General features: G+C 34.0%; 1 protein-coding gene across 1 annotated transcript; it reads left to right on the top strand.

Moving 5' to 3' along the window:
• Positions 1 to 7,472: 7,472 nt before the first annotated feature.
• Positions 7,473 to 8,750, top strand: LOC115990646 (stemmadenine O-acetyltransferase-like). Its single transcript, XM_031114457.1, has one exon. It carries the CDS (start codon positions 7,473 to 7,475, stop codon positions 8,748 to 8,750), a length of 1,278 nt encoding a protein of 425 aa, XP_030970317.1.
• The last annotated feature ends 936 nt before the right edge of the window (positions 8,751 to 9,686 follow it).

Genomic DNA, 9,686 nt, shown 5'->3' with positions numbered 1-9,686 from the left:
TTTACAGATTTGTGAATCAAAACTCAAACCATTGTATTTGGTTGGCCTTCTGCAAAATTTAGGAGGAGAGAAGTGCATTGTTTTCACATCTTCTATGGAATCAACTCATCATCTATGCACCTTACTAAATTTTTTTGGTGATCTACAAATCAAGATCAAGGAGTATTCAAGTCTTCAACATCAATCTGTAATAAGGTAATTTCTGGTTTAACTTGTTAATGGCATTCATGTTAAACTACTTGATTCTTCCCAGATTGGACAGAAAAAAGGGAAAAAAAAAAAAAAAACTTTAGCTGTATACTGACTGCTGCTGATAAGCATAAAAACATGTGGCAAGAATGAATGAAGGGTGTCTAGATGATGGGAACTAAAAATCTCAATTTAATTTTCCCCATTTTGTAATGAAATTTTCAGTTTCACTATTTTGGAAGTCGTGGGAAAATTTAAGAGGTCTGAGCTTTGAAAGTGCTTTGATTTATTAGAAATATTTTCACTGTTAGTTATGCCTATTTTGGTTTCCATGGCTAAGTGGCTTATAACTGAAGGATAATCCATTAGTTGAAAACATCCATTGACTTGCCATTTGAGCCTCTAATGGGATGGGAGCTCCCCCAGGCTGACTGCCCATGTAGACTGATGTTTGCATCTTATCTATGGGTAATCCGTAATTGTGAGCTGAATGAGTGTTTGTGTACCATTTCTTTTTCGAAAAACACTAGTTATCTGTGTCTTTAGAACAAGTCCTACCTTTGGATTCTTGTTTCCTAGTTTTTTTGATAATATTGATAACATAAAGATCACAGATACATTAGGGTCATAAGTACATTAGTATGGAGCATTACAAAATTCTGGGTGTAGCCAGTTACAATGGATAGGTATTTTTGGTAGCTAAAGAGGCCATATCATCAACATCAGAAAAAATAACTCTAGGAACTAACGTTATGCTAAATTTCATCCCTTGCTGCTGCAAAGCTTTCAGGTCTGTAAGCATCACTAGATCCTGCCAAAAAGGTTTTCTTTTATTGTTGCAAACTTCCTTCACATATTTGCATCTTGTGAGCACTATGATATGATGAAAGCCCAGTTCTTTAGCTTTCAAAAGAGCTCCCACCGGTGCTTCCTTGGCTGCTGTTAGTGGGGTGTCAAAACCATTCCTATTGCATCCTCTAAAGATCTTTTCTTCCTTCCTTATTTAGTGTTTTAAAAGCATAACTGCTCCTTCTGGTCTGTCGGTCCCTATGGCTTCCAATTTTGACAAGTAATTGCCAATTTTCTAGTATCCACAACGAAATCTTTGGGCTGCAAAGAAGATTTTGAGAGGTTAGTATTATCTCAATGGGATTAGGGCTTTTACCTTCATGTACGACCTGGTTTTTGTGATTGCAGATTGTCCATAAGGTTGTAAATAGAGCTTGTGAGGTGTTCAAGTTCTCCTGATCCAACTTTTTGTTTTCCAAAATACATCTTGCAAGCCATCGACCCACCAAGATTTGGTTGAGATTGGTAGTTTTAATGGAAATATACAATCATGGAGAAGTTTCCATATAAAAGTGAGGATTTTTAATGGTAGCTTCACTTTCCATAACACACTCAGAACACTGCTATGAAGGTCTAGTTGTCTTGTACCTGTCGGATTGTCAGCCATAAAGTTCTTATGTGGCAACTCATAAGCTTTATTAACTGGGAATTCTCCAGAGATGGAGTGTTTCCACAAGACTTTGTCCCTTCCCCCTTCTGTGTTTGTTAGAGGAATGTGCAAAATTTGATTGCAAGTGGTTTGCTGGTATAGAGACCTGACAGTGTCAAACTTCCAACTATGGGATGCAACAACATGGATATTTTGATTCCCTTTGTCAAGTTTTGAGAATAATTGAGTGACCAAGATGGGCAGTTCTATAACCATTGGGAAAGTATTTTCCTTTAAGGGCTTTGTCTAAAAGTGAATTGGGGTGTTGGATAATTCTCCAATATTGTTTAGCAAGCATTGCTTGGTTCAAGAAGCTAAAATTATTTTAGCCAAGGCCTCCTTCCTTTTTGGGTTGACAAATTGTATCCTAATTAATAAGATGGAGTTTCTTTAGGTGGGGTTCATGACCCCACCAAAAAGCTCTGGTGAGGGAGTCTAACTTCTTACAAACAGTTTCAGGGACCCTAAAGCAGGAAAAGGTGTAAAGGGGCATGGATTGCAGTATAGAAGAAATAAGAGTAGTTCTGCCAGCTTGGGATAGAAGTTTGGCGTTCGAGCATTGTAATTTAGACCTAATGACACAATATTTCTAGCAGATTCACCCTCTCCCAATATCTCTCAAAACCATCTGTCCTAATGACAATATTTTTGTTAATGTAAGAGTGGCATTGGGTGTATAAAGGTTTTGAGATTTTGAGTCTTGTTTATGATGTAATAGGATTTGGGAGAATTTTTGTTTTTGACATTTGTGTGTGATGCTTGTGAGAGTGTGCTAATTTGATTGAGGTTTTGTTGAACATGGTTGCAATCCATATTATTGATAGTAGATTTTGATTGGTGTTGTTGCTCATGGACTGCATGGAGTTGACTGAACCATGCTTAATATTGTTATCTTGTAATGATTTTTTTTTTAAATTGTTCGTGTGAATGTGCTCTCACTAGCTCCAAATCAAAAGAAGTTTTACTGACACCTATTATATATCAAATGGCTTTGTAGGACAACCTCCTCTATGTCATTATTGTTAGTTTCAACATTTCTGATATATATTTACATTCCGTTATTTTCATCTTTGTGGTAATTCAATTTGTAGTATATATCAGGCAAGGATGATTTGTTCGTCCAATTCACTTGGATGCTTAACATTATGCAGAAGCCCTTTGTACTTTGTCGTTTATTCAATAATGAAGAAAAGAGTAACAAAGGTGGACCTGCAAAGTCCAAGCCAGCACTGTCTGATGTTACAGAACTTGTTCAGAGTAACAATGACAACGACTATGATAAAGCATATGTTGCAGAAAATCAAGCAGAAAAAGTGAGATAATTTTTTTTTTTTTTTTTTTTTTTTTTTTTTTGAGAAGTATAGTAAATTAAACAAGTACTTGTGCACTCATGTTTCTTTCGTCAGGTTGATTTAAGTGAGGAGGACATAGAACTTCTCATGGGTGAGTTCTATGTCCCTCCAGAGGACTCTCCATCCAGTTTACCCCTCACCACTCCTGATGTTTCAGCTCCGATCACTGTCAAAACTTCTCATAAAGAAACCCAATCTGAACCAACATTGGCTCCAGCATCTCAAGAATTGCCGGAGCAACTGAATACCATCCAATTAATTGCACGACAAGATTTGACAATGCAGCACCCCTTGCATGTAACGATGATTATAATGCATGTGCTTCAGAAAATCTAGTGGCAGAAGTAAAGACTACAGAAGTGAGAATGAATTTTACTTTCAGCTTAAAACAGTTGTCAATATTATTATTTTGTGGGAATTGAAAGTGCAGATAACTAAAAATATATACTTATCTCAGCTATTCATTTGTCTTCCATCAGGTTGACCTCGATCTGGATATGGACAAAGCCTTCGAAATGTTCTATATCCCTCCAACAGGGCCATTAGATTGCAACCTTTTCTCCCCATCAACTTTAACCCCCGTTACTGCTGTTTCATATCCTTCCACAGCTGAAGCTTCTCTTGAAGCACAGTCTATGCCAGCCCCAGCTTCAGTGTTTCCAGAATTAGGCAGTGAAGCTGACAATTATCGCACAAGTTTTCGATGTCTTCCTGAAGAAAAATATGATGGAATAACAACTAAGACTGTAGTGCCCATTGAGTACAATGGTTATAACACTTATGTTGCAAAAAATCAAGTGGCAGAAGTGACATCTGATGTGGTGAGGAAAGAATTAAATTCGAGCATAAAACAATAACATCTTTCTTCCAAGGGTAGTTAACTATTTAAGTACCTAACTTATTAATTTATGTTTCTAACATCAGGCTGATTTTCAGGTGGAGGCAGGCTCAAATATGTTCCCTGACACACCACAGCCACTAGGTTGCGACAAGTTATCCCCATTACACTCGAATTTAATTCTTTCCTCACCACATCAGATGTCACTTCTGCCACTATTGGGTCAAACATAACTCAAATAGAGTATGCCCAATAGTGGGCTCGATTCAGTCTGTTTTCAAAGAGTTGTGTCCATTGCCAAATAGTTGCCATCTCTTGAGTTCACACCCTTTGGTTGTCTATATAAAGGGGTCAAGAGCTCATTTGTGCATGTGACATAATTTTTCACTTACAAGTGGTGTTGTAGAGAACAATACATAGAGAAATATCTCTTTATTTTTCTCATCAATTTCATCAAAGCATTTAGATTGTAAATGCTGTGTGTTTTGTTCTCATAAACAAACATCATTGTTGAGTCTCAATAATACAGATTATGAATATGGGAGACTTTGATTTTTTTTTTTTTTTTTTTTTTTTTTTAACAATAGAAAAACCCTCTTTAATCGGATAGTGTGTGGATTGTGAAATGCAAACCATGTAGAATCTGTTTTACATGTGATCGACTCATTAAAATGATGTCTAGAGTCTCTAGATTCAAAACTAAAGATAATGTGTATAATTTAAAAGGATAGGCCAATAAGAGAACATGGACATATAAAAACATAGATAAATTGCATAAAATAATAAAGGAGAAAAGAGAAGGCACAAACCTTCCTCAACAATTCATCTACACTTTTACTTTAAGTGCAATGATTAAGCATCTCCGCCATATACGAACTGGGTGATAATGTCATGAAATAGCAAATAACATAAAGAATTGAAGTACTTTAATTTACGAATTTTTTTCTGGACAGGAGATGGCTAACAATTTTTATTTTTTAAGAAGGCAAGAGATGGCTAATATACATGAGGCTTAAATGAAATTTTAAACGCTGGCATGCATCTTCATGAGCAAACCTTTCCTTGAAATTGAATAAGAAAAATACCACTTTGTGCTATCACTCGAAAGCCTAACATTTTTATACTAACAAAATAATGATTCATAGGGACAGCCATGACTTTATTCGTTTGGAGGTGCCAAACTATGCATTAAAAAAAAGAAAAAAAGAAAAGAAAAAAGGAAGCACCACTAAACAATAAAAGTAACACTAAAAATTTAAAAATAAATTAATATATAAAAATCCAAACTAATATATATTTTTATATTAAAAATATATATAAAATAAAAGACAAAAATCATTTGTTAAAATTGAACTTGACCGTTTAAAAAAAAAATCATTAAATTTTTGACAATTTTTCTTTTAATGTACAAAATTTATGTCAAGCATTCTTCTAAATACAAAACTAATTATTGTTTTGAAGTTAAAAAAATGACACTCAGACATTGAAACAAAAGTTAAAACTACCTCAGCCACTCAACATTATTTTCTATAAATTATTATAATATGTCCTATGTTTTTCTAATGCGTTGCCAGGTTAAAACTTTAAAGCAGGGAAAAAAAACTTAAAAAAAAAAAAAAAAATCCCTCAGCAAATCATTTAGGTAGAGCCAAATAGCAGTAATTAAACAATACTTAAATCTTATAAAGTCCCAAACTCTTAACTTTGGCAACCTGACTCTACAAACAGTCAAAATTTCACACACATAGCAGTTTGAATTAAAATAAAAAATAAAAATGTTTAAGCCAAACATAGAGTCATTTGAATTTAAAAAAAAAAAGAAAGTAAAGAATCCAAGCACAGTCATTTGATTTGTTTTTAAGGGATCAATTAACGCTTAAAGGTTTTGAAGAAATAGACTTGACATGAATCTCGCAACATCCTCCCTTTTCGTTCTTTTGGTTTTTGAATGAATGTGTTTGACTTTGATTCCCTACAAACACAATTGCCAAATGTTGAATGCTTCTATCTAATTAGATCTTCCTCCCCTTTCTACCTACCAAACCTTAGCTCCTTGAGTCTTTGATTGTGATGGATTACGACCTTTTGCTTTGAGCTGCAAATTGAGTCACAATTTAATATTAGAGTAAAGACTAATGAGCTTTGATTATGTTAGGCTGGGTTTGGATTGTGATGAAAAGCAACAAAATGCGTGTCTGCGTTTTTTCTGTGAGTCCCGTGCACTGTTCACAGGATCCACAAGTATGGATTTCAGCAAATTTTTCTTTAAAACTGGGTCCCATGGTATTATTCACACATTTAAAAATTATTTTGTTACAGTGTTTTCAGTTTTCAACAATAAGCGATATCCAAATAGTTCCTTAAAGAAAAATACTACGACCACTTTTTCTCTACCGCTTACAACTAGTCACGTGGCGAGTTATGGTGAAAGTTGTGCAAATAGTTGTAGTCCTAGCATTGTTCAAACGATCGTCCTAAAATTTTATTTTATTTTATTTTTATTTTGACTAATGATGGGTCAACATCTAAATTTGTTGTGAAAATGTTGTAAAATTTTGTTGTGGACATAGAAGAACTCCTTGGTGTTTTAGCATAATGCTATATGTTGTGAGTTTGATTCTAGTTAAACCAATTTGAAAACTTGAATTGGGCTAAGCAGACTTGACTTGGAACATCATGATCACAATTGAATTCCCCACCCCTGTCTAAAGAATTGTCAAAGAAGGTGGCCAAGAACAACACCTATACATGCAAACCAAATTCATACTTCTTTTCTTTTGGCCGAAATGGATGACAATTTGGTCATAAATGCTTGCCAATTTTTTTGACTTGACAAGTTTCATGAAAGTGACGAAGCTTTAGAGAAATAGGCAACCTTAGTTTGGTGGACATAGTAGTTGTGCGGAAAGAAAGTATTTCCTAAGTAAAAGATTTGTACGAAACAAAAAGTAGAAAAAAGAAAAAGAAAAAAAAGAGAGTAATGCCTTAACTTGAGAATCACCAGAATTTGAGTTTAATAAAAATAAGAATAATGCTATATTTATAACATTTTCACAATAAATTTTATATAGTAACTAGTAAGCAATTACTAATTCCAATTTGCAATTAATACTGACACCAAGTATATATAAGTGTTTGTAGGGTGTGGGGAGCAAGGACCAGGGTTCAAGTCTCTATGAGGGAGTTTCACACACATATACACTTAGATTAGGCCAGAGTAAAATTTTTATCTTGTTAAAAAAAAAAAAAAAATTCGTCACATAAGATTTATAGTGAAAATATTGCAGATATAATATTACTCTAAAAATAACTTTGTTCCCTCAAACATAATCCTTAACCCCTTAAATAAATAAATAAAAGGTTAAAATAACAACAATAAAAATTAGTTTGCAATTTGAGGAGTGTAGTTTGCAATTTAGCCTTAATATTGTGATTACAAGCCACTAAACTGAATAGGAATATTTCTCGAAAGAAAATTACCAAATCAGGTACCTAAAATTGTCATTCCTCCTCTATATAATGAGGCTACATGGACTTGAACTGAAGAAGCATAACATTTTTCCTTTCCTTGTAATTTGGGGTTGTACAAAGCAAGATGGTGATGAATGTTGAGATAATCTCCAAGGAGATAATTAAGCCATCATCTCCGACACCCCATCACCTTAGGAAGTTCAAGCTTTCCTTCATAGACCAACTTGCACCTCCCTTTCATTTTCCTATCATTTGGTTCTATGATTCTAAGAAATTTGTGGATGTTGAACCATTTGAAAGATCTCGTTTGCTAAAAGAGTCTCTAGCTGAAACCTTAACTCACTTCTTTCCATTAGCTGGAACACCTATTAATGAAGAATTCTCCATCAACTGTAACGACAAGGGTGTAGACTATATTCAAGCTCGAGTCCTATGCAAGTTATCACAAGCAATACACAATCCAAATGGCAACGATCTAATCCAATTGCTACCATTTGATAGCTGCAATGATTTTGGAAAGGAAGTTCTCCTAGCTGTCCAATATAATATTTTTGAGTGTGGTGGAATTGCAATTGCTGTGTGTATCTCACATAAGCTTGCTGATGGAACATCTGTAGTCAATTTTGTTAATTCATGGGCTGGCACATGTAGAGGAGAAAGTGAAGTTATAAGCCCTATTTTTGATGCACACATCCATTTTCCTTCAAAAGATATAACTGGGTTCATGCCAAATGAAGTCTATATTTCAAAAGAAAAGATTGTGACCAGAAGGTTTGTGTTCAACAAATCGAGCATAGCCGCACTAAAAAGAGAAGCCTCTGCTGCATTTGGTCCAGAAGACAGGGTTGCATCACGCGTTGAGGTCGTTTCAGCATTCATATGGATGCGTTTCATGGTGATGGCTCGGACAAGGACAACAAAACCTAAGCAAGTACCAGCAGTTCATGCAGTGAACCTGCGAGAGAGGATGGTTCCACAACTTCCAGTGCATTCCTTTGGGAATCTTTGGGGGGTTGCGATTACAGCAGAAATACCGGTTGAGATGGAGAAGGATTACCATTTTTTAGTGAGGCAGCTTAGGAACGCTTTCTTGGAAATCAATTCTGAGTACTCGAAGAAACTACAAGATGGCCCTGTTGGAGATTTGGATTTTCTAGGAAAGGAAGGCAAACAATTCCAAAACTTCTGTAACTTTAGTAGTTGGTGTAGGTTTCCTGTGTATGAAGTTGATTTTGGTATGGGAAAGCCCACCTGGGTGTGTTGTCCAGGCATTCCTATTAAGAATGAGGTAGTCATGATAAGTACCAAAGATGGTGATGGAATTGAGACATGGGTGAACATGAATGAAGAAGACATGGCCAAGTTCGAAAATGACCAGGAGCTGCTCTCATATGCTAGCTAGCTTCCCAACAGTCAACAGAGATAAAGTTTTAGTCAAATTCTAATTAAAACCTTCTCTTTTTATTTTATTTTTTTAAAATTTTAAAACTAATTTATTATTTAGGTATACTTGTATTGGACTTTTATTTATAATTTATCTATTCCATTTAAATAATCTTTTTTCATTAATTACAAATTTTTGTATCACTCATATTCATCAAATAAGAGCGTCGGAATCATTAGGTAGCAAACATCAAGGTGGAAATTCAACCATCGATATTGCATCTCCCTAATCTAGGCACTTAGATGTAGTTGTCACTTAATTACAAATATGTAACCTAATCGATACTCCTTTAGGTTCTTTGAATTCTATAGGTAGTGTAATTATCAAGATCAATGTAGTCAATTATTTTTCTCTAAAAAAAAAAAAAAATGTAGTATCCGTTTAGAAATAGTTTATCTAACTTTTTGCTGAAATCTTTTTGCTAAAAGTGTAGAAAAATATATTTGTACCTTGAAAAAAATTTGAAAAAGTAAGAAAAGACAAGAAAAAGTAAGGTTTTAAAAAGCCGTACATATAAAAATTAAAAGCTAAAAGTTGAAACTTATACCAAACAGGCTTGTAGTCAATTATCTCTCACATAAGTTTATGGAAAAATTTAATGGATACCTTAAGGGTATTTGTTTAGAAAATATTTTTAGAAACTTTTTATGGAAAAAGAAAAATATAACTACTTTTTATTTTTATTTTTTATTTTACAGTTTTTTTTTTTTTTATATCTTCCATAAAAAAAAAAAAAAAAAAAAAAAAAAAGTATCAAAACTTTTCTAAGATAGTTCATTAAACAATGCTCTAAAAACATTAGTTAGCCGGCCCAAGTCTATTAGCTACCTCTCATATCTATACTAAGATTCATATTGTTCATATTTATTAGCTACCTCTCATTTTATACTAAGA

Source organism: Quercus lobata, chromosome 5 (assembly GCF_001633185.2).
Source record: "Quercus lobata isolate SW786 chromosome 5, ValleyOak3.0 Primary Assembly, whole genome shotgun sequence".
In the NCBI taxonomy this organism is placed as follows: domain Eukaryota; kingdom Viridiplantae; phylum Streptophyta; class Magnoliopsida; order Fagales; family Fagaceae; genus Quercus; species Quercus lobata.
Note: the sequence above shows the minus strand (reverse complement) of the source record. Positions and strands in the feature narration are given on the sequence as shown.

Coding starts and splice junctions, on each gene's coding strand:
- LOC115990646 (XM_031114457.1), top strand. CDS start 7,473: ATGGTGATGAATGTTGAGATAATCTCCAAGGAGATAATTAAGCCATCA.